The 25,363-nt window shown below is 41.7% G+C and overlaps 1 protein-coding gene across 1 annotated transcript; it reads right to left on the bottom strand.

Annotated features, from left to right (window-relative positions):
- Positions 1-793: 793 nt before the first annotated feature.
- Positions 794-19,600, bottom strand: ercc6 (excision repair cross-complementation group 6). Its single transcript, XM_069659231.1, has 22 exons — positions 19,574-19,600; positions 18,821-19,026; positions 18,479-18,704; positions 18,109-18,229; positions 17,875-17,992; positions 15,967-16,684; positions 14,566-14,697; positions 13,391-13,549; positions 12,384-12,519; positions 11,960-12,130; positions 11,552-11,728; positions 9,208-9,324; positions 8,675-8,770; positions 6,788-7,006; positions 6,329-6,439; positions 4,569-4,688; positions 4,311-4,405; positions 3,665-3,810; positions 2,464-2,991; positions 2,210-2,378; positions 2,042-2,120; positions 794-1,942 (listed from the first exon to the last, which is right to left on the bottom strand). The coding sequence occupies exons 2-22, from the start codon at positions 19,014-19,016 to the stop codon at positions 1,493-1,495; spliced, it is 4,284 nt and encodes a 1,427-aa protein (XP_069515332.1). The 5' UTR covers positions 19,017-19,026; positions 19,574-19,600; the 3' UTR covers positions 794-1,492.
- Between the last annotated feature and the right edge of the window lie 5,763 nt (positions 19,601-25,363).

The following is a 25,363-nucleotide window of genomic DNA, read 5'->3' as shown; positions in this document are numbered from 1 at the left end:
GCGGGATTGGACTAAACCACATAAAGTGCAGAAAATCCCTTCTAATGGCGCGTAATTGGTTCTGTAATATCATTACAGGCGGATAATGGCCAGTTACAGGGCCCCGCGCTATTAAGGGTTTCCCTGGCGTGCAGCGTTTATGTTATTAAAGGGGGAATATAATGATATTTTAGTTATTAAATGCGCGTAATTAATTTATGCACCACTGAAAATAAAGTTGTTATTATGACCTCGGCGAGGTGCGTGGAGAAAATTGAAATCAAATAACGGTTGATAACTTTATCCCAATATTTGGTCTAGACAACTCTGACAAGAGAGCAGGCCTGAAGTGTGTGTGTGTGTGTGTTTGTGTGTGTGTGTGTGTGTGCGCGTGCGTGCTTTTTGTCAGCGTCTTTCCTCATATCCTCTGATGATTACTTAAATAGCTACATGTAATTTCACTTTCATCTTCCTTGGATTGAAACAGTTTAACGAGTTTTTTTTTTAGATTTTGGATCCCATGTTCACATGATTTCTAGTTATTTATATTTCAGGACCCTGGTCAGCAACACTTCCACAAACTCGGTTAAGGTATATTTAGGACATTGTTCTTGAATTCTAGCAACTTTTACACCCAAAACAAAGTAAAATCAGTCACATATTACTTCACTAGTGTGTACATATGCTCATTTAAAGCTTCAAACTGATCCTGAGCGTTAATGTTTTGCTCTGTAAACTGCAATACAATAATTATTTTAAACATTGAACTAATACCATTAATCTTCCTTTAATGAACACCATGAAGAACAGGAGAACAGTAACAGTTACACGTTTATTGCATACAGTATATGCAGGGCATCAGGAGCTTTTTATTTGTTATCAAAACATGGCAGCTAATTAACTCAGCTTTGTCAGTTTTTTCACAAAAACTGGAGGTAGGTTATTTGAAAATTACAGCGAAAACCCACAACCCCCATTAACGTAATTCAAGAAACATCAGTCATTACAAAATCTACCAGAACATGTGGTGATGTGGTTGTATTTACAAAATGAGAAGCAAAGTCCCGAATTTGACACAAGTGGCTCGTAAGGTTGACATCGACAAGTTTTAACGTTCATGGCAAAAATAAGACGAGTAGATTCAAGTATAACCAGGTGCAAAAAACAAAGCGCAGAAACAGAAGAAACAATAATACTTGAACAAAACGGAAGAAATCTTATAAAGCAACAATGTTTTCTTTCAAGTCAAAGTTACCGGATAATTAACACACAATTAGATGTGTTTATCAGCTAACCCAACAGTACTGTTATATGGTCCTCTCACAACAAATTAATACAGTAATTTTGAAATTCTATATTTAGATCTATAGAGGGATGTATTCTGAATCAGACAAACAAAAACAAAACATAAAAAAACAAGTTAACAGCCAGATATTGGAGCCTTGAGCTCGACGGACTCGAGGCTAAAAAGTACACTGCTTCACAGATCAGTTTTTCCTCCGCTGTGCTTCACTCAGCGGAAGCCCTCCTTCAGTTTCCACATGCCCCCCTGACCAGAAGTCCTGTGGAAGTCACAGATGCTCCTGAGCAGCTCTCTGAAAACAGGCGCCTGCTGCTTCGTCAGCCTCGGTTTGAAATACTCCAGCACTTCCTGTGTGGTGGCCTGTCCGTCCACACTCGCCTGGAAGGCTACAAAGTTACGCAGATCCACCAACAGCTCGTCGTGCTCGGTGGGCGGGGGCGGGGAGCTCGGTGCTGCAGCCCCGGAGCCGCCCTCCTCTTCCTCTTCTGCTTCGTCTCTTTGGTTGGAGGGCAGGCTGAGGTGGTTACGGACTCTCATCTTGGCCAGCAGGGAGGAGGAGGAGAGCGGGGCGGAGTTTGAGTCGTTCTCTGCCGCATCCCCGCTGAAATGAGCCGCTGAACCGGGCTTCTTTGACACAGTTTTCTTTATAATAGCAGCATCCTAAAGAGAGAAACATGCAATTAAACAACATGGCAGCACAAATGCAAAATTAAAGCTTTAACCTTACTGCATATTCTCTCATAATAACCTCTGTGTTACCTTGCACTTGCTTGCAGTAGGGGCTGATTTAACAGAATTATCGACCAGGAGAGAATTCTTCTTTTGTCCGAACCGTTTCCTGAGAGAGAAAACAAAGAAAAACTCTGAAATGTTTGTTTAAAATTAGATTATTGATGATCTAAACGACCCAAATGTGTGACTGTGTACCTCGCAGGTGGAGGAGGGGGTCTGTTGAAGGGCAGCCTGCACTGCTGGCGAGAAACTTTAAGGGCTTTCATGGCGTCCTTGGCCACCCTGTTCGCTTCTGCCTCCACAAGAACATAGTCAGGGTTTGAGGACTCTATGATGGTGTCGTGCTGCATCACACTGTGGATACCTGAAGAAGACAACGAAAGGTGAGTAACAAAAAAAAAGAAGCTTACCAACTTAACCACGTCTGATATGGCTGAGGGGGTTTGTACCAGATTTCCTGAAGAGCTTTGCCAAAACATAATCGTCTGATTTCTTCTGGTCCTCCGCCTCATTGTCTTCGCTCTCCTCCTTCTTAAAGGTCCTTTTCTTCACCAAGTGAGAGATGCGGTGGCCTTCAAACCGAGCATCCTTGGAGTGTTTTCGCTTCTTGTGTTTGTGTTTGTCGGATTCAGAGGAGTCGCAGTGCTTCCTCTTTTCTCTGTGCTTCTGTGGACTAGTCAGGGGAGAGTCTTTGTCTCTGTGAGAGCCGGATGAGTTGTTCGCTTCTGCACTGGCTGCATCCCAGAAATTGTGTCCCGTTTGCTGTGAATTTGCTGAAATATTTGGCTCTACGTCCACGTTATTTTGGTTGGTGTCATTGCTTAATGTAGGAAAGTTTGTTAGGGAGTGTGTGCTGTCTGAACCGGTTTCATTCTGGTTTACTAATGAGGGTTTATGTACACGGCTCATATGCTTTACAGTGTGTGATGACCTTGGCCTCTCAGGTTTCTTGGGCGCCTTGACATCAGAACCTGTTCCTGTATGAGAATAAAAACAGAACATTTAGAGGGGGCATATTTTCTCATATTTTCATGGGTTTCACATTTTTGCGTGTTTATTGTTCACAGTGAAAAAGTGAAAACTGCATAATACCGTGTTTTTCCAGAATGACATGTTTAAAAAGGTCGCCTCTGAAATGGGCCGTTCAGAACAGCTGCAGGTTTCTACGCAGAACCTTGCTGTCGCTAAATTCAACCAATTGTCATTCACCTCAGGCTGCCTTCTTTCTCTAGCTTGTAGTCAAGTCGTCAAGATTTCAGCTTACCACTCAGATACCTCCTGGCGATTCTGGCTCGTGCATATAAGGAAGAATAACCGATCCTAGAGCAGCCATGTTTTCTACAACTTTGGAGTGACTTTGGAGTCACTGTCAGCCAATCGTGGCTAAGGTCTGACCTTTAAATGGCAAAATGACTTGTTGGTTTCAGGAGGAAGGAGAGGCTCCGAAAAATAATTTAATTAAAATATGTACGCAATTTTTAAAATTAAACAAACTTTACCAACGTGATTCAAAAACACTTTAGAACAATAGAAGATTGATTGCATAGCTAAAATATGTCCCCTTTAAGAACATAATTATTCAAATAATGTTATGATTAGAAACTTAAATGTTTCTCTGGTAGAAAAATGAGCGAGGAAACATCTGCTGACCTGCAAATATGGCACTGGTCTCCGTTCCCTGACCGCCGTCTGGGTCAGACAGCGTGAAGAGCTCATACATGTCGTTCGACTTGAAAAAGCGTCTTTGTTTGGGGTCCTTCAGAACGCGATTGGTCAGAAACTGCTTGAAGATTTGCCTGAATTAAAACAGATTAAACACAGAGTTAGATACTTGTGTATAATTTGTTATTTCACCTCCGCTGGCAGCCGTGCTCCTCTGTCACCACAGAGTAGTTTTGCTGATGGATGAGAAAATTAGTTAAGCGCTCTTCTGTAGGTACCAAAATAGAATCCCTGCAGTTCCTCCAGCTTGCTTTTCTGAAGCACATCACAGACCCAGACCAAACAGAGCAACAGTTTAGAAGTCCTAGATTGGCCATTTAATAAAGCAGGAAAGCTTTTCAATTACTGAGAACTGGGATAGTGCACGTAGTAATTCAGCAGTGATGTGAGCAATTAGTCATGTTATTACCAATATTCATGAACATGTGAAGTCAATAGACAGGCGAATAAAAAGCAAGACCGGATGAGAGGCGGAACAAAAGAGGCTGCAGGACTTTTAAAGCTTTTTTTTAGGAGGGATGTGGGATTAAACATCATCATAAAAATACACGAGAAGAAAAAACTGCACACTAACCTGTGGTAGATCTTCTCCTCGATGGTCCCTGCTGTCAGGAGTCTGTAGATCGTCACCTGCTGCTTCTGACCGATCCTCCATGCTCGCTCCCGTGCCTACCAACAATGCAACACATGCAAGTAGATTAAAGTGAATAATCAGAGTTATCTCACAGGGAACAAGTGAGAATATTGAGAGGCAGGAACAGCTGGTGTCTGACTTTGAATGTGCAAACAACACTACTACAGAAACACTATTTAGTCTTTGTATTTGTGTGACCTGTGTGTCGGTGCTGGGGTTCCAGTCTGGGTCGTAGAGGATGACTCTGTTGGCTCCGGTCAGATTGACTCCCAGACCTCCGACTTTAGTCGTCAACAGGAAGATAAAAATGGATTTGTCCTGTAAGAAAGAACCGCGAGAAATAATATATCAGTGATATATGAATATGTCAAGTTTTAAACTCCGTCTAACGCTGATCACTTTGTGGAACAATCACATAAAAACCTTCATTGTAGATTTATAGTTTTATCAAAGCCAGACGGACTGTCTCAAATTAAATTCCTTTTAAAGAGAATAAAGTAGCCGACTAAAAACTGACCTACAGAGATGAAAGAAGTCATTTCAAAGTGACAATACTGTAAAATATGATCATTTTTTAGGTCATCTCCACGTAATTCCCTCATTTAACAAAAAAATTCATTCATTCATTCATTCAACCTTTATTTAATCTCAGGAAATCATTAAGAGCATGCCGTCATTTTCAATTAAATCGAGATTACCACTAAAACAGAATAACAGTAAAGAGAAAAACACCAACAAAGAATTAATGAATTATTATGAGTAACAGGAAATTTAAAAAGTAGAGAAAGCAGAGTTAAAAACCGTTAGATCATGGGTAGTTTGTAATCATGTTTCTAAGTGTTCCAGGTGTGAACAGCACTAAAGGTAAAGGATCGTGTTTTTGCACGAGGAACTAGCCAATAACTCGAGCGGGTTTGATCACGACTATGAGACCAGTTTATTAAAGAAGTGATGTATAATGGTACATTTCCTGACAGAGCTGAATAAATAAATAGTAGCCAATGCCGGTCACGTCTAACGGTTACTGATGGCCAGCCAAACCTGCATTAGAAGTTAGTCCGGCCCAAAACCTTTTGAATATCTCTTTTAAATCATGTTTTTATAGTTGTGCTTTCATTAAACTTTCATATTTTTTATCCAAACATTTGTTTATTAGTGATCGATCTTAATGCGGTTGTTTTACTTTAAACTGCATTATTGTATTTGCTTTTATCTGCCTATTTGTTATTTGCCTGCAGCACAAGATAAGACAGAACTTTATTAATCCCAAAGGAAATTAGAGTGCCAGATAGCTCCCAAAATACAGTACAACATTAAAGAAATACAAAAAACAACTTGAATATAGGAGAAAATATAACTTGTATGGTTAATGCAAAAGAGACTGTGCCTGATAGAATAACAATATTAGTTATCCACAGAAGTAAGCAGGAAGTTATGGTGGCAATTAAATGGACAGTATTGACAGTTAAACAAGTAGTGGAAACTTCTATTGCACAAGATTATAAATTAAAGATTGCACAAGACTGTGATTGATAATAATTAACAAAAGGTTATATTGCTCCTGATACTGGAGATTAAAGTAATTTTGCACACGGTATTAATTAATCTGCATGTTTGTTCTTTTATTCCTTTCATTTAAAAAGTGCATTGTGTCCATGAGGCACTATGATTCTGCACTTTAAATTAATTTGATTTACTGACTAAACTTTGTATAAAATATCAAACATGAAGTTCTCCAATAACAAAAGGGTTTTACCTGAATTTACACACATTATAACACAAAGTGATATGAAACATATCTGTCAAGAGACAAGAAGGTAAATCCAGTTTGAACACCAGATTGTCCTCAGTTAGTGTTTCCACCTCAGGGTCTGCAGGGGTCCGCTGAAGCTTCTTGTCCCTCAGGACGGGATTTTCCTGGGAAACACTCAGAGCCATTAGGGAGGCGTAATCCTTACCTCGTTGTAGCGAGCGATGAGCGGCTGTCGGGAAGCTATTGTAGTGGTGCCGTCCATTTTCAGGTACGAGTAGTTATTCTCCTTCACAAATACCTCCAAGATGTCAATCATCTGGAGGGGAAGGAGACAGTAAATACAGCAGAGAGTCAGTGAGAAAAGGAAGAACAGGAGGGAAACAGAGGAAAAGAGAGGCTGAGGTTTGGATTATCTCTAAAAGGATTAGAGCAGATTAATATTACATGGACAGAGATACCGACAGGGAGGGTCTCAGGTTCCCTCTGAGGTATAATCTCATTGGTATTGACTGCAACAGCTGGGGCCTCTCTCTCGTGCACACACTTCTTTGCCTTGTTGCTCATACATACACAACTCGACAGGCACAGGGATTGTACGCAAACAACACATGCAGACATCAAGTGATCGTGATTGATCAGACAGCTGCAGCGACCTGTTCCTCACCTGTCTGGACTGAGTGAAGAGCAGGACTCTGTGGCCCTGCTTGAACCACAGACGCAGCAGTGACTCCACCACCATCAGCTTTCCCGAGCGTTTCCAGAAGCCAAAGTGTTCCTCCTCCGTTAGCTGGCCCTCTGGGATTCCCCTCAATATCCGGGGCCCGCCAGAGAAAAGGTCCGGGTGGTTACAGATCTTACGCATGGCTATCAAACCCGAGAATACCTACACAAAAAAAGTAAAAACACTGTGAGGAACTTTCATTTTGCGTTTAATTTGGTGGCACCTGTAGAAACCGACTGATCTTTCGTTCCCTGTACACTCATGTGTAGTATTTCTTAAAGAGCAGCTCCAGTCATGTTTTAAGACATATAAGATGTTCTGCTTGAAATAATAAATAGTGTTTGATAGTTTTTTTTCTGCAAAATACGTTATATTACTTTGTAAAAATCCCCCCAAGGCATCTCCTCCTTCTCCTCATTAAAAACTCCTGAATGTGCATAGTCTCTGCCCACTATGCACATTTCCAACCGCCCGCTCCGTCGCGAAAACAAAACACGTCTCTGCCATCGTTTAGTGGCAACTTAGCTAGCTTGAAATGTAGTAATCAGTAGCAGTAACGTTAACGTTAGTAGTCAGTAGTGAGTTTGCAAACATTACAATGACGGTTACAGCTGGCTCGCACATCGCCGAAGTGGTTGCCGTAGGTTACACATAATGATATGCATAGCATCCCCCCGTCCATTAACAGGATTGGCTCCTTAGGTTTGTGATGTCTCAAACCTGCCAATCTGAAAACGTGTTGTTCAGCCTGTCCTTGGTACACTGCAGTTTAAAAGCAGACAGGCCCAGCCATGGAGATGACTGCTGATGTTGTCCCTGATATGTCTTGTAGCACATGAAGAACACCACGTGGAGACGTTCACAAGGTTAAACACTTGATTTTCACTGGAGGGGGGCTTTAAAGAAAAATCTCATCCTGCTTTCTTTTAACTTTCTAACTTAAACGCTCACTGGGAAATGTAAGCAAAGACTCCTTCAGTCTGAACACGCTGTTGGAATCAGCAGCGGTGACAGGAAATAAAAATAACTACACAGAAATCTTCACGCTGATTGTCTTTTGTGAGTCACATAGAGGCATCGGTATTTAATTGAGTCCGTTTTATAACCAGTTTAAAACACCTCCCAGTACGTTTAAATAAAAAACAGAATCGCTGAGAGGTTAAAAAAGTTATATAAAAGGTGGATTTCAGTGCATATTTCAGCGTTTCACCTTTAAACAAATAAACTCATTTACTTTAGTCTACAGGAATGAGTTACATAATTTATTTACGGACAATAAAGGCTGTGTTTCTTGATGAAGGCCCAACGGCCACTGCATTAGTAATGGTGGTTAATGGACTCAGAGTGACCACTGAATATGTCTATAAGAGTGTGTGTGTGTGTGTGTGTGTGTGTGTGTGTGTGTGTGTGTGCACAATCTGCTGTGGTCACCCCTGGCTCTCCAACCACGTCCATTTGGTCAGTGGTGATAAATGGTCGAGTCTCTCTCTCCAGGGTCCGGCTAATGTGAGAAGACCAACTGCAGAGCATCCTTAAAGACAGCATCTTAAAGAATACTAAAGGTAAGCTTTAAAATTGCATAGCTACAATTGTTATTCCAATGTCAAGGTGTTGTTCTTTAAGTGTACAAGAGTGCATAAAAATACACACAACTGCCCGAGCGTGAGAGAGGTGAACTGCTATTCATCAGTTAGGAGGTTAAATAATGAATAAGGGAAGTCGTGTTCCTGGAAGTCTTCTCCTAGACGGAGAGTTTCGCCCTCCTTGTCTTTGTAATGTTTCGTGTGCCAACAAACAGAAGAAGAAGAAAACAAACACAGCGAACCTCACCTGCATGTCTCCGTTTAGGATCTGGTAGACTTCTTTGGAATCTAAGAAACTCTGATACACCTGCCGCTGATCCTCTGTTAACCTGCAAAACAACACCTAAACACACACACACACACACAGGGCAGTGTAAAAGTGTGTAATGAGCAGTGAACATCAGCTTTAAAGCCCTTTGATGAAGTGCAGAGGGCGAGGAGAGAAATTAGAGGGAAGCAGTGTGTTTTTTGGAGCCACTGCTGTCCTGAGGGAGCGACTTAATGAGCTGAAGTGGACTGAGGAGTCAACCAGCGTCAGCCGCGAGGACAGACCAGGGACCGGCCACCTTAATGAATACCTGCTCCTTTTACTTTACCAGGACTTTATTAGCTGGCTTCACCTGACAAGGGCCATGCACATTCATCAAATACTCCTTAGACGTGGCACATGCAGTCACATCCAATCAGATAAACACCTCCCCGGTTAAGAGATCGAGGCGTGAGAGGTTGATCAATACTCAGACGGAAGAGGGTCAAATGTCGTAGAGGAAAGATGAATACCTGTTCGTTTTTGTCAGGTAAGGAGAGGTTAGCCTTAACGTCTGCCTTCATTCGCCTGAGCAGGTAAGGATTTATGGTGTCCCTCAGCACGCTTGCGCACTTGAACGCCGTCTGGACCTAAAAAAGAAAACACAAGCAAAACATTAAATTCAGCGTGTCAAACGACCACGTCAACACTCCCACCTGTCAGTGTGGACGTTTCCCCAGGCAAGATTGTCCTTAAGCCCCTCTTCTGCCCTCATGTTGCCATCCCTCTCAGTAGTACAAGCCATTAAACATTGATCAGAGTGCTGTTGGTCTCGGGGGACGGAGCCCTCCTCTTTCATCAGCACTACTGGAGGGGCCAGCTCCATTGGAAACAGAGGGGGAGCTTGAGAAACACTCACCCTGCTGTAAATGTCCTGCTACTCCTCATCCAGAGCCGGTGCTAAAGGCCAGTTAGCCTTTTAAACATTAACTCACTGGGGGTCCACAGGGGGATCAAAGACACAGTCTGCAGTGCTGGAGGGGGCAATAACGTGGCGGGATTTAGGGCTCGACAGAGGTCAGAGTGTAGGAGAAGAAGAGGAGGGCAGCAGATGATCCAGTGATCTGTGCTGAGTGGATCCAAGCCCCCCCCCACCCACATACATTTATAGTTTTACCTAAACGTGAACATCAGCCGAGGTCCTGCTTTGCTGCTCTGACAATTTCGAGAAGAGGATAAGGCAGCAGAGCTTAGCCCTCTCTGACCATTTAATAACATTAATAATTAGTAAAGGTTTTTATTATCGACAGTGGAAGAAGCATCAATAGCCGGCTTAAATAATTAAATCCATACAGTCAGTGGATTATTAACGACTGAACACTAATGACAAAGGGCTACAATTTAGCTCACTGGCTCCCCACTTTAGCCTCTCCCTCTCTCACACAGGGGATGTACTGAAGTTCCTTTGCATGGTCCTACATTATCCTGCACCGCACTTAATGGCTCTGTTGCTCCACCATCTCTCCTTCTGACTTGCTTCTATCGAGCTCTCCAAAATTGAGCGCACATGCATGTGTGTGATTTTCACTCAAGTCCGTCATTGCTATCGTTATAAGATCACTTGTAGGGTTGCTGGATTAATTACATTTTGCGGCCACAGTGAAATGACTCCCCAAAGGACAAGCCAAACTTTTATATTTACTTTTGATATTTTGAAAAGAAACCTTTAGACATGTTTTTTAGCCTGGCTTTACTTAAGGTGCCTCTTCATTGATTGTCTTAGTTTCTAAGTCTTAATCACTCATTTTTATGCAGTTTTTATCTCTTGATTTTATTTATTTTATAGACTTTGATTTGCTTTTAACTTTTAATCATATTTTATAGGGATAAACCGATTATCGGCCGGGCCCATTATCTGCGCCGATATTCGGCATTTTGACGCATATCGGCTTCGGCCTTTTTTTTTTTTTTTAATCCGACGGCCGATAAGAGATCAATTTAAAACTGGGTTATTTTGGCTCTGATGCATATGCTTAAAGGCATTTAAACAAAGTTAAGTGTTGGAGTTTGTATTATTCAAAATTTTGACGCCAATATTTTCACTTTTCCTGCAAATGAATATCAGCTTCAAATATCGGTTATCGGCCTCCTTGGCTACTAATAATCGGTATCGGCCCTGAAAAAACCATATCGGTCTATCTCTAATATTTTAGTTGTAATTTGTAAAGGTGCAAGTTTTGTCTTTACTGTTTTTGCTGTGTTGTTTTATACTTGTGTGAAGCTATTTGGCCGGCCTGTTTTTAATGAAAGAGCAACTCCAGTCCTCTTTTAAGACATATTAAATGCTTTGCTTGAAATAATAAATTGTGTCTGATATGTGATCTGATTTTACCTTGTAAAAATCCTCCCAAGGCATCTCCTCTTTCTCCCTCAATAAAAATTCCTGAATCTGCATAGGCCCCGCCCACTATGTGCTACATTTCTCCTTTTGTAAAATTACAGCCGAAAACAAAACACGTCTCCGCCATCTTTTAGTGACAACTTGTTGAAATGTAACCTTTAGTAGTAGTAACATTAACGGAAGTAGTCAGTAGTGAGTTTGCAAAAATGACGATGACGATGATGGTTACAGTGGTTGCCATAGGTTGCTCATAATGATATGCATAGCGTCACCTGGTCCATTAACATTTTAATTAATGTGTTACTGTAATAACTTTGATATAACTTTGAATGCAAAACTCAAACACTAAAACTCCACATTCCTACAAACAAGTTCAAGCACAATGTTTAGCTGACAATTCTTATCGTTGTAGCCCAACCTGTCAAGCTCAAAGATGTAAACAAACCCTTATTGTGAATGTGTGTGTGTTGTAGTACCTGTACAGGCGAGGCGTTGCTGTATCCTCCCATGGTGATGGGCACAGAGAACTGCTCCATGAAGACGGGCAACGACCCCAGTTTACCGGGGAAGACAAAGTCAAACAGAGACCACAGCTCCTTCAAGTTGTTCTGCATGGGAGAGCCTGACAGGATGAACCTGTGGGGAGTGCGAAACTGGAGGGAGGAAGGGGAAAATGTAAGTTATATATTCATGAATATCATGTCTGTGTTTCTGAAACTTAGCTGCTCTAAAGGTAGGAACTTCAGCTCTGATAGAAGGAATGTAAAGGCGGAAAATTGAGATAACTCTGCAAAGTTAAAATGCCAAACATCATCACTGCTGTGTTGCTGCTTCACGTGTCTAATGTCAAATGTGTGTGATCATGAACGTGTGAGAAACATTACCTGTTTGCAGGCGGTGGTGACTCCAGCATTTGGATTCCTGATCTTGTGGCCTTCATCCAGTATGATGTAGTGCCAATCGTAGCGCTGAAAGGCGTCTTGCATATTCCTCACAGCTGAGTATGAAGTTATCAGGATACCATGACATGCTACTATTTCTGGTATGAGCTTTTCCTGCAGGGACCAAACACATGAACAACACAGGTTCTCGTCAGAGCAATTTGTAACCGTCTCTGGAAGCTGGAGCGTGGAAGTAGGGCATCTACTTTAATGTGGTTTGAGGGGAGAGGGGAAAAGGGGAGAAGGTTAGGAGATAATGCTGCATAAACAGACCTCTAGTGCCCCCCAGAGGAAAAACCGGCCCAGTGGAAAACTTTCTAACTGAATTATGAATATGAAAATTGAACACACAACAAGAAACAATTACCTTGTTGCTGGTGAAAGAGCCGGTTTCATGTAGAACAGCGACTCTGAAAGGAGGCCACCAGGTGTGAAACTCCTTTACCCACTGGTGCATGACTGTAGCCGGGCACACGATGACCGTCGGACCCAGACCGACATACCTTCAACCAAACACACAGTATAGAGAGGTTTAATCTCCAAACAGCCATTAAGACGGGCAACGAGGGATCTCAGAGTTCATTTAACTTTGGGTACGCTCAGCAAATTTCAACAGCAAATTGCAGTCATCATTTCTATACCATGTTATAGAAAATAAAGGCCTTATATGAAAAAGTGTTTAGCTTGCATGTACAGTCTTTTCAGCCATAAGGTATAAAAGAGGAAGCCAAGAGTCCAGGTACAATACTGCAGCAGAAAGTCTATCTCCAATACTTCATCCACTCTCTGCTGCTTACAAATCAAACAAGGTGTACGGACACATGATGAGCTCCGAGGTGAAGATTTACAAGAGATTTTATCAAACACACACCCACAGACACGCACAAACATACACTAATGGGCTGGTATGAACCTCTGCCCGGTGGAAGCTATTGATACTTGGCCATAATTGAGTTTAAAAGCAATCAATTTGTGGGCGTCTATAGCAGACAGAGTATTGACCATCTGGGAGGCTCCACCTCCCGAACGCACGGGTGTCGTTTGTGCAGTAAAACCAGATTATCACCATCACTGTGGCATGTTTTCCATTTGCTGTCCCACACCTGCTCCACCCCGACTTCAAGAGTCCAAAATTCACTTCATGAAGACGCTCACTCGGCTCCAGCACACACACACGCACACACACACAAACAGAGTGTCAGTGTTTTCTCTGATGTCTGCAGTAAGAAAGTGAAGAGTCGGATAATTGAAACATGTTTAATAATTCAGATGAACACTCTCAAGCAGAAATCCCCCTAATCAAATATTCATACCATACAGACACACAGTCTCTGGCCACAGTTTGTGTGTGTTTGTGTGTGTGTGTGTGTGTACCTGTAGTTGGATCCTCTGGTCCTCAGTTTGCTGTAGCTCAGTCCGGCCAGAAAGCAGATGACCTGGATGGTTTTACCCAATCCCATCTCGTCTCCCAGGATGCCGCCCGCCTGCTGACAGTGGAGTTCCCACATCCAGCGCACACCTGTCTGCTGGTACCTAAAAATGTAATACACATGTTACTTAAACACCTGTGCATGATTGCAACTATGGGCATCCAAATGCCAGGCTGGACTGGTTCTATTATGCTCACCAGTAGGTGTCAGGGTAAATGTCCTTAAATGCCCTATCAGTTCGAGGACTAAAGCCATACTCGCAGGCAGAAATTACAAATTCAAACTCATGTATTTTTTCATAAACGACACAGTAAGCTTTTGGTATGAAGTAAATTTGGACATTTTAAGAAAAACAAGGCCAGCCAAAAAACGACAGATGTTCTCATCAGAGGTTGACGAGGCAAACTTGTATTTGCACTTAGCAACATAAATCTCAGGTCTAAAACAAAATGACTGCTACTATAGGTCACCAGTATTCTTTGTACAGTTTCTTAATCAGGTTTATGGTGTCTTGATCAACAAATCTTTGGTTAGTCATTATAGTTTCAAGACAAAGGTTATAAGCAGCAGTAAAGTACAGAGGTGTTTTGTAATACACAAACTGTTTTGCAGCAAACTGTTTGACTGTATATATAGATGGACTACACGTCTCCATCTGCTCTCACTGTACAAAATTGAAGCCAAAATAGCCCCCATGATAGGCGCTGCCATCTTGTGCTGGTGACGTCATTTGGAGCCAGATGTGGCGCAGTAAAGGAGCCGTATTTGTCAACAGAGCTGTCAATCATCCTTTTTACAGCATCAAATAACTACTTAAAAGTAAACTTGTCAGAAAAATGAACAGTTGGACGTAAATCAGTATAAGAACTAACTATAATGACAGAAACCATGTTTGAGAAAAATGTATTTGACGTGTATTTTGATTTTATAGTTTGACTCATGTCCCATCTGTTAACATGGAGGAGACAGGCTTCAAGACCTATACTGCAGCCAGTTAGAAGGGGGCGATAGAGAGGGAGCTGTCATGTTGTCCATCTTTTTATACAGTCTATGGTTGAATGCCATCACTTCCTGTGTACCTGACTGGATATTTGAGATTTTATTCCACGTTGAACTTACTTGAAAAGTTTTTTCCAGAGGAAACCGGGTACTTTGAAACCTTCGTCAAATTCTTCATCGCTGTCGTCTGAAAGCTCCTCGCCTCTTTCTCTCCTCGACTCCCTCTCTCTGAGACGTTGTCGCTTCCACTTCCTAGTGAGAGAATGAGAACATACGAAGACGTTCAAACATCTATTAGAAAAAATTGTTTAACTGAAGATCTTGGGGGATTCAGTCAAAACAGGTGATTCACTGAACCAGAAGTAAAAGAAGAAGGGTCAGCGAGTGACCTGTCCAGGTTGTACTCTGCCGCCATCATACTGGGACAGGTCGAGCTAAACACAACCCTAAATAAGGTAAGCAGCTATAGCGACTGGATGGATGTCGCATTTGCTCCTCTTGCACGCAGTGATGTATTTTAAGACTTGCCTACACAGGTGTATGATAGCAACTGTTTGGAGTTGTGGGTATTTCCCTTGAGCTGCGCAACATCTACAGCAAAAAGGGAAATGTAAAGAGAAGAGTTTTAATGGTGCAGGAGAGAGGGCAGTTAGAGGCACAGTCGTCGCGCAGCAAATGAAGATTGATACAGACAATTAGTAGTGCGAGTTCCCCAGAAAGGTGTGAGGTGGAGGGGATAAGAATCCATCTTCATTTGGGCCTGGTCCTGTCACCCTGCCACGAAACTGGTCCTTTAGCTGGGCCTGGGAGACCACACTCTCTAATTAAGTCAAGACTAAGCATTGGTTCAGTTAATTACACTTTTCTGCCCCCACCCCACCACACCCCCACCTAACTACAAATACAGCCTGCTCTAATAATATCATTCCTCATATAAGCTAGCCTCGCCATCCACGCCGTGTCTATGCTGTTGAATTGACATTCAATCACTGCAGTGTAGAAAAAGGACACATGCCAACACAATTTATTTGGCAGCTATAAATATGAAATCTCATTAGGGCTGCTCTTCCATTAATTTGAGCATTAGAGTGAGTGAGTGTATAAAACCATGTGCAGGAGGATAATTAGGCCAGTGTGAGAGCAGAGAGAGAAGAAGAGCAGGGAGTGAATTTGCTTAGTCAAGAAACAGCTGCCAATCTCATCTGGGATTAACTCTCCTTCTGCACTACGGAGCCAGCAGAAACAAACTGCTTTTCTCTTTAACTAAAGGGAATAACAATAGCACATTTGCACCGCTGCCATCGCAAATGTGATGCAAAGTTATAGGCTCAATGTGGTGTTTGTGGAGTGTGTCATTTACAGGCTCCGATGTATGCAATATGTTTAGAAAAAGACTTTGTGATACAAACTTTTTCCACCTTTACATCCAAAAACAAATCTACTGCTGACAAACTGAAAATCACAAAACTGAAGGCTAAAAAAATGTAAAGAAGTTTAAAAGTTTTAGGAACATATTCCTACCTTATTCGCTGTCTGTAGTACTCCACATCTCCATCATCTTTGAATTTTTGTTTTTTACCCTTCCCATTCTCCTCTTCTTCTGAGCTCTCAGGGCAGTATTCTTCCTCACTCTCCTCTTTTGTCTTTACTTTCTTCCCCCCTTTCCCTTCAGTTTTTCTCTTGTATGGTTTCAACTCATATTCTTCTCCATCATCCTCCCCGAAGCCCTCCTCCAGGGCGTCTCTTTCCTCTTGGTCAGGATCTATGCCTTCATCACTGGGCAGGTACTCTGACCCCTCGCTGTCCGTCTCCTCTCCCTCAGTGCGAGGCTTCCTCTTTGGCTTAGGAAGCTGTGGCTCCACCTTAGGCCGAGCCTTAGGATGGGCCTTCAGAGCAGTTATCTGCAGCTTTCGCATGCGCTTCTTCATTTTTTTATCCTTGGAAGATGACATTTTGCTCTTAGTTTTACCCCTCTCCTTCCTATCAGGGCCGAGTCCAGAGGTTCTCCTCTTCTTTGAAAGAGGGACTCTCTTCCTGTCAGTAGCCAGCTTGGCCTGGTCCGTCAAGTACTGGTCGAAGGCTGAGTTCTCAGCGAGCATCACTTTTCGAGGCTCTTTCTTAACTTCCTTTTGAGGGATTCGGGTTCCAAAAGGAGTCATGTGACCTTTCCGGATAAGCTCCTCCCATTCCGTCTCCTGAGCGGGCATGAGCATGCTGCCCAGTGTGGACGGCCCGGCTTCTGGTGAAACACAAACACCAGACAGGGTTCAATACATATCTGTCAAGTATCAGTTCTTGAAAGGTTATTTTAACCACTAGTAGCACTAAAAAGAAACATGTGTGCACGTAAGCTTTGAAAGATTTAAAGTAAATGCATTGTTTTGTAACTTAGGCTTCAATTATGGAAACAAAACACTAAAAATAAAAAAATAAACATATAACAAATATAAACAATGAATGTAAACTCGCTGTTTAAAAGAAAATTCCACATGTTACATAAGTGTGCAGCTACAGTGTATTTACATTTGTTTTTTAAAGCTGGTAATAAACAGGTGATAAACTGGTGTTCAGTATTAAAGGTCAAGTCAGCACCGAAGACGCCTACAACACTGCTATTAATGCTACCTTCAAATATGTTGTTGCACTAATAACCATTAGCCACAACCATCAGGGATGTTGAGGTGGTTTCAAATGATTACATCTCTGCCCAAACATAGCATAACGTATTTGTCAAACAGAATGGGTCATATATAAGATGGATCAATCAGTTAAGTTTTAGTAAACAAAGGTTTGTTGTTTTACATAACCGTACTGATAAACACAAAGACGTAATGGTTTATACTTCAGACACATCCATCAATCAGGAGCAAACAGAGCTTAAGGGCTGCGGCAAAACAGTAAACAGTTCTGAAGGCCGACATGTAAAATGTAGAAAAATATTTGAACACCAAATTAAACTCAGCTGTCACAAGGAAAGTATTAGGGGGGGATTAAAATGTAAATTGTGACATTTCTAAACACAGTGAACATCTTTTAACAGCCTTTGACTTGTTGTGTTGGGTGTGTCAGGTGAAATCCACTGAACATTTTAACAAACAGGAATATCTTGATATTCCAAACAGCACTAACAGAGTGGAGGTGATTTTTTACTACCCAATATTAAGCCTCAGTTACAATCAACTCTGTTAATTCAAGGAGGATTAGCCTTGTTGCCAACCATTACTGCAACTAGTATTAATGCTTTACATTGTTCCTGGTTCTGCTCTGTTTAACTTGTGGCTGTGCTGAGCATGACTATGGTTTCACATGATATATAAATAAATAACAGGAACTAGTTTTTTTTAAATCCCCTAAGTAAATAAACAGGCCAATGCTTTAAGTAAATATGTTAAAAGGGAATCAAAGGGTTTAAAAACTACTACATCTCACCTTCCTCATCATCATCATAGTCTGCCAAAAGTTCAGCTTCCACCCTTAGAGTGTCCTCTCCTCCGAGAATGGCCTGAAGTCGCTTCTGTTTGGCTCTGACTTTCTTCAGCTGTTTCTCCTGAATGAAAAGGTGTTTTCATTATCATCACAGTCATTATCAAAGGATGTTAATGTAACATTGTCATGCAAGTAAACTGCTTGTAGCTGAATGGTTTGTCATAGTTAATATTTTACCTTATTTTCTTTCTGTCTTTTGACAGACTCAATCTTCCTACTGATGTCTTTGCTGGAGGCAGCATAGGGAGACAGCTGCTCAATGATCTTATTGATTTGTTTCAGAGACCCAGTAACAGACCTGAAAGACACAGTGTTAAAAGGCAATCAGCTTTATCAGCTGAGTGTTATTTCCTTATCCCAGTGCAATAACATTTCATCAAACACGTAATTAAAATAAATGTATTCTAATGATATATAAGCATTAATTATGGAGACTTGGGTAGGGATTCTTTCACAAAAACACTTCAACACCACACAGATATGTTGCCCAGAGGAAAACTCAGATCCCGTCTCAGACATTTACATTATAGCTCTCGCAGTCCTTTACCTGACATCATCGAGCACAGACTGGTATTCCTTTTCAGCCTCAGCTTTAGCAGCAGCCTGATTGGCCTCGTGGATCGCCTCATCCACCTGCTGCAGGACACCTTGCTCAAGGACCTCCTGGTCGTACACAGCCACACCAAGACCCTGGAGTTCATCAGCTCCAGAACTGGCCGATGCTGCTTGGATACGCTGGCGGTCGATCTGCAGTAAGGCTCCAGACCTCTTACCTGTACCACATAGCAAATAAAAATACATGGAAGCATGAGATGGCTATGCGTACATTTGTGTCAGATAAATGCTATTCATTATGTTCATCTTCACTCCCTGTTGGTGCATTGCTCACCGCTGTTACCCTCCTCAGGTCCAGTGTTGGCAGGATAGGCTGCAGCAGCCTCAGAGCCCTGGTTGTTTTCAGGGAAAGAGCAGACTGCTGAGCCCCCTGTAGCCCCATCCTCCTCTGTCCCTCCAGGGGTGAGGGCAGCACTGACAGGGCTGGAGAGAGAGGAGGGCACCTGGTCCTCTGAACCCTCTACAGGCATGGTGATGCAGCTGACAAACACAGACACTCAGTCAGTTATACAGATAGACGAGATCATCCTAAATATCAATGTTTAACGATTGTGCAACTTAATTAATATAGCTGAAAGATCGTTATTTTATAGTAAACTGCATCAGGGATAGGAAGTTATCGCTAGCTTGTTCATCATTGACGGTTGACTTACTCAAGCTAACTATACTGTAAAGACTGAGCGTAAGAAGAGGAAAATATATATTTTAAAACATCTTATAAATTAAAAAAAATGAAGTGCAAGAAGAGGTTAGTTAGCCCCTTATAACGGTCACCGAAAGTAGAGTAAGAAACATTTATATTTCTCCCAACCGTCCTTTGTTTACGTGGCTCAGCTAGCTGCTAAGCTAACATTCAGTCGAACATCATCAGCTGTTTGGGGGACCAGCCGCAGTCACGCTTAAAATACTCTAACTGACTAATAAAGGATTAATTTAACAGGTAATTAACGTTAACTTGGACTTTTGTCGGGGTGAAGTGGAGTTCATTAAATCGAGTGTCGAAGCGAAGGTAACAGAGATTACTTACAAAACGTGCAGTTATACAACATCACTGACCAGGTTTATGTCAGATTGGTAGCCGAGCTTCCTGGTTTCCGGTGACAGAGAAGCAGGGTTGCCAGATCTTGTGGGAAAAACAAGCATACAAGTTTATCAGAATCTGAATCATAATCGGCTTTATTCACCAGGTATGAGTATACTTTAGTGCACATACACGGAAATAGACATGGGCAGATTAAAACAAGGACAACAAGTTTGATAAGGTAGCATAAAACAAAAACAAAAACAAAAACTCTATGCCTGTATGTGCAGACCTATAGACCAGTTATTATAGTTTTCTTATAGAATTTTCACAAGTTTTTATTTTAAATATGATTTCCATTAGGCCGTTTTATTAGGCCAGTGTCTCTCAAGTCAAACAGAGCAGGGCAAAATGGTATAGAAACCAGAGTGTGAATGAAGGTGGGAAACAAAAACTAAGCTGATTTCACCTGCATTTCTATTTAGTTTTAGTTCGTGTTGCATTGTTCATTGTAGTTTTTATTCATTTATTTATTTTACTTGAAAATCGTAGTTTTTCTTTTTACTTCAGTTAACGAAATTGTTTTATCGCTGCTAGTTTTAGTTGTCTTTAGTTTTTTTTTTACTAAGTCTGCTACAGACACGATATATTTATCAAAAGTATGTATCATAAACACGCTATAAAAAGTAATACAATTTTTTTAGTCAAACCACAACCACTACAATAAGTTTGTAGACCGAATAGCAACGTAATATAATCATAGTGTCTTTACGTAATGACGTTTCAGTGACGCGGGTGATGATTACCATTGAACTTTGCTGTTGCTGCTTTTGCTAATTGATGGTGGGTTTGTATCCTAGCAACTGTACCCCCAACAGTTTCTAGGCTAGGAGTTACAACAGTGACGAATCGAAAAAACAGAAAGAAATTTTTTTTTAAAAAAAAGGTCGCGCGAATCAGCTGATTCTGGACCTAACACGTTTGTCATCGAGGTAGATAGGATGGCGTCAGTGGTTACAATAGACAGACTGCTGATTCCAGCTGTAAGGATACTAACGCAATGGACACATTACAATGCTAAAACTGTTGGATAATGTGGACGGTGAAGAGAAGGACTGTCAGAACGAGCTGCGCTAATACTGTAAGTTTGCCTAAATTAAACTACTTCTGTCATGTGCTGTGTGCTTCCGGCTAACTTTAGCTATAGCTAGCGGTCAGCTGCTAACTAGCTGGAGTTGTATAACGCTGTTTCAGTAGTAATGTTTAAAGGGATCTTGAGTTTTTAACTCGAGCCAGTGCTGCAGTAGTTTTTGCTCATAGCTCACGTAATTCAGTAAATCCACAGACGCTCTCTGTGGTGACTAAGATTTTGACCGTTATTTTTTTTTTTGATTGTTGATATAAGCATTTTTCTGTGCTTGGTTGTACATTTAGTAACGTGCATTTTAATTGCATTGCATGTAATTCAGTCTCGTTTTTTATATCAATTTGTTTGTTTTGTCGAATAATCATTTACAATAGCTATTAATAACCCATAGCTCCCCCAGTCACAATTCCCTGACTATGTAGGTTATGTAACATACTGCTTTATTTAGGTGTATCAGTTAGGTGGAATAGTATACAGTATAAAAACATTATTAACAGGCACAGTGGATGTTTTTGTGACAGGGTGATTGCATAGGTATTGTTCCTGACACTGTGTGACAGGTGTTATCTGTTCCACAGCCTGTGGAAAGAAACTGTTGTTGTGTCTGGTTGGTTTGGCGTGCAGTGCTCTCTCGCGCCTACCAGAGGGAAGACGTTTGAAATGGTTGTGTCCTGTGTGTGATAGGTCTGCATCACACCCAGAAAATAAGCACAAAAAATAAACTGCCAGTGTTTCAAAGCCACTTTACATAAAACGCCAACGTTTGCTTGTAATTATCGAGGATCTGGCAACCAGACAGGGAAAGGGAAGGCATTGTGCTCTTTGTTCAGTGCTGTCAGCAGCGCCCTCTGCTGGATAACAGAAGCAGCGACTGTTTTCCTCTAGATGGCGCCATGAAACCAATCATTGTTTAAAAAAAAATTAACCTTGGAGGAACTCAGTGAACCATCGCTCTCCAATGAAGATGTGCTGGACCTCATTTGGACATGTAACCCATTGCGTTTGTGTTTTGCACAGTCAGATTGGGAACCAGCTAAATTCATGTGTCAAAGAGAGAGAGAGGAAAGTATGTTTAAGTTTTTCTGTTGCAATCGGGGGGAAAGGCCCGTCAGACTGTGCATATACAGGCACTGATTTATAAACCAATCCAAATCTCAAAACCTCATCTTTTGCAAAAGAGTTTTTTTTTTTTAGTTTAGAAAACCTGCACTTATCATGAATGTCACAAACACGAGCATTGCCAAGGACTGGCTCCCATAGGAAGTTTATTTTCACTGTCTTGAAACAATAAATGAAGGACTTAATTGAAATATTCTCGACGCCGTGCAGTGCTGTGCCTGAGCAAAGGCCAGCAGTCTTTCCAAACAGTGTTATTTGTGTAAACAGACATTTCTATATAGGGATAGGCATTGCTGTCACCCTTGACTCAGAAAGTGTTGGAGGATGGAGACACTGGTCTATCTTTTTTGCTTCGCTAGTAAATGTGGGTCACCTTCGGTAGAACCTCTCTAGAGACAACCAAGATGGGAATATTAAGTTAAAAAAGCGATGAACCAAATAGAAAGTGTGTCACAGTAAGAAGTAGGGCTTAACTAGTTACATTAGCAGAAGACCTCCAGGGTGCAGAGCTCTGATCAGGTAGCCAACACACAGTGTTTTCTTTGTTGGTTTTCAACTGGGGGAGTTGTTATAAAGACCCACAGATAGGAGTAAGAAAAGGTCAAATAAACTATTAAGCTCCTGATGAAGGTGGGAAATGAACTGAAACATTCACACCATGTTGTGACTATAAGGTTGATCTGCAGAGAGGAATTTAAACCTCCCGTCTGTCTTCGCCCTCCATCTTCTGTTTATTTAAGCGATACTTAACAACTTTTATCACTGAGGAGGAGGAGGACATAATGTGTATGTACATGACTGGGTTTTCGACACATCATAATTTTCAAGGCGCAGGGTTTAGTGGGTGGCGGAGCTTTCCATCTTAACTTTATGTGTGTGTGCATTCATGTGGGAGCATGAGCGTGTGGGAGATGATGAATCCTTCTTCTTTGTATGTAAGGGGGTAAGAAGATTTATATGGTGTAGGAGGTTAGAGAGCAAATCCCAGAGGGTGTGGTGGTGCGATGTTAACACTGCGGCCCTGTGCTGCTTTGCATCCTGACAGTAGCATAACAACCACTTGTTATGCTACTGTCAGGATGCAAAGCAGGATTTAAAGACATTATGTGTTTAGTGTTTACATGTGCAAAGCATAGAGAGGCTTTCTGTGCAGAAATGGCTCCACGACATGCTGGGTGTTTGTGTGCATGAAGGGGTAAGTGAGGTAACACACTGTAACACACTCCCACAGGTGATATGTGCTGTATCGTCTATCTGTACAGACGGAGTGTGAAGTAATGTTTCACCTCTTATCTTCTCCTCGTTTGGATAATGGATGTTTCAGTCCGCATGGCCTTCATCAGTCTAAAAATTTCTCGAGGGTGAAATCATTTAGGAAGAATTTTGTGAGGAAAGAGGCTAAAACCGTTTATATTTGTGGCACTACAGGGTTCTTTTTGCCTCAGATGAACTCTTAGGTCAAGGATCTTATTCCAAACTTGTTTGTTACTGCTTTTGATTATAATAAACAGTTTCAAGTGGGTCCTCTCTGACTGATTTCCACATGGACAGCTCTCCTCTGACCTTGTTTGCTGCTTTGTTGAATTCTTTTTGTTCTGCATCTTTGCACTTTCACTATTTTAACAGTCTAATGAAAACTTTTTCTACTGAAGTGCTTTTGTGTCTTGTGCTGTGTGCCTCCTATAACAAGAAAGTGAGCATTAATGTGAGTGCTAGTATCTTATGTGTGTATTTTTCTTGATTATTTTCGGAGTAGTTGTAAGCTACTTGCACCATGACATGCACCGAATGATAACAGACCGGGAGTCGAGCCTGCGATCAGTGTGTCTTTTATTTTGTTAGATTTTATAGACCGCAAAACTGATCAATTAATCAATAAGATTATTAGCAGATTAAAGTTATTCACAGCCATAAAATATGTATTTTACTATCTGTAACACGCATCCAGTGTCCTTGTCTCAATTGAAACAGGAGATAATTGTGGGTTTGCAGACATATGCATTCGGGATGGGTCATGATTTTCGAATATCCAAATAGTCATTAATTTATAAAAAATTGAAAAGTTCATACGACTATTATTTCGTCTTAAAAATATATTTGTTCCATTGTTTTCATCGGCGCCTGATTGTATTGCGATACTGCCGCCAGGTGGTAGCTAAAGGGCATTCAGAAGCTGTTTGCTAACCGGCATTAATATAACAAAAGAAGAAGAAAGCATTGGTGCCAGGTACCAGTAAAGCGGGTATGGCGCTGCGAGATCCAGAGTCGGAGAAAAAGGCAGAGATTTCTGCAGCTGAGTTCTGTGTGGAACTCCTTCGAAAAATATATGAAAAGTGAGCAAATCACCCCTGGAAAAAGCCTCTGTCAGTCAAAGCTGCTGTTCTCTGTAATCGATAGAAGCAATAATATTTGAAATTGGCGCCATAGCTGTGGAGAAAGTTGTACAAACAGCTTGTGGTTTCGCCCATTCTACAGTCCTACAACACCCAGCATGCATTGGGCCCCTCCCTTTGAGCAGCGAGAAACGCTGGAGTGAAATACTACCGTTTTCGCTGCAGGCAATGGCTCACAGCGGGACAGAATCAGAAATGCGACCAGAATATACCGGTGGATCGTCAAAAAATCTTCTGCTCTGCAGTCTACATTTCAAACCTGACTATTTTGAACGAGACATGACATCGGAGGCGGGCGTCATAGATTGAGGAAGTGTAGTTTAGCAAGCTCCCTTTTACGTAGTCTGGTGGAGGTTTTCCAGGGCCCATTGGAGAAGCGGATAGCGTCCTTTTTTTCCTTCCATAATGGCATTAGCTCCCCATGATAGCATGATAGGACCGAGATTGAAAATCAGCAAACTGGCCCTTTAAGTGGAACATTTTTGTGCTGACAGAACACCTCAGATCTAACTGAGAAGAGACGAGAACCATTACGTTTTTTAAGCCACAGACTGGTTAATAAATCAACATGAGTAAAGCATCATCATGTCTATAATAATGTACGCTCAAGCCATACTGTAATTTACACGTGTGTGGCCGTAATGTCAGTGCTAATGTCTCCCATGTGTTCTCCTGTCCCACTTGGTACATGTCTGTGTCTGTGCGTCTGACAGTAATTTAAGGGGTGGGCTGCTTTCTCTTCGGGTGCATCCGACCTCTGCCATGCTGCAGTTCCTGATGCATCTGCTTGTGATTTCACCCAGCAGCAGGTGTGTGTTTATGTGCGCTAGTGGGCACGAAACCACACGGCAACCGTACACTACTGTGCCCTTATAAACAAGATGATGAGAATGAGTTTCGGAGGTGGACTGTTGTGTTGAGTTAAAGGAAATAAGTTTTAATGTTTATCGCTTAATAAAACAAGTGTCCTAGTGTGCACAGGAAAACACCTGCATGCAACCTGGTTACGACCAGGTCTGAACACTTCCTCACAACGTCTACCTCTTCAGGGTCAGCTCATGAAGGCTGAGAGTTCACACAGTATTGTGTATTTAGCAGACCTCAAACACAGCTGGAACAAACCACAGCACAAAGACT

Source organism: Semicossyphus pulcher, unplaced genomic scaffold, assembly GCF_022749685.1.
Source record: "Semicossyphus pulcher isolate SPU_LCO1_2020_fin unplaced genomic scaffold, fSemPul1.0.p SCAF_12, whole genome shotgun sequence".
Taxonomy (NCBI): Eukaryota; Metazoa; Chordata; class Actinopteri; order Labriformes; family Labridae; genus Semicossyphus; species Semicossyphus pulcher.
Note: the sequence above shows the minus strand (reverse complement) of the source record. Positions and strands in the feature narration are given on the sequence as shown.

Bases quoted from the DNA above. Each gene is read 5' to 3' on its own strand.
- ercc6 (XM_069659231.1), bottom strand. From the start codon at position 19,016: ATGCCTGTAGAGGGTTCAGAGGACCAGGTGCCCTCCTCTCTCTCCAGC. The intron at 12,131-12,383 runs GTAATTGTTTCT...TGGTCCCTGCAG, and splicing joins GCTCTTTCACCAGCAACAAG to GAAAAGCTCATACCAGAAAT. The intron at 8,771-9,207 runs GTATTCATCTTT...GTGTGTGTTTAG, and splicing joins TACCTGACAAAAACGAACAG to GTGTTGTTTTGCAGGTTAAC.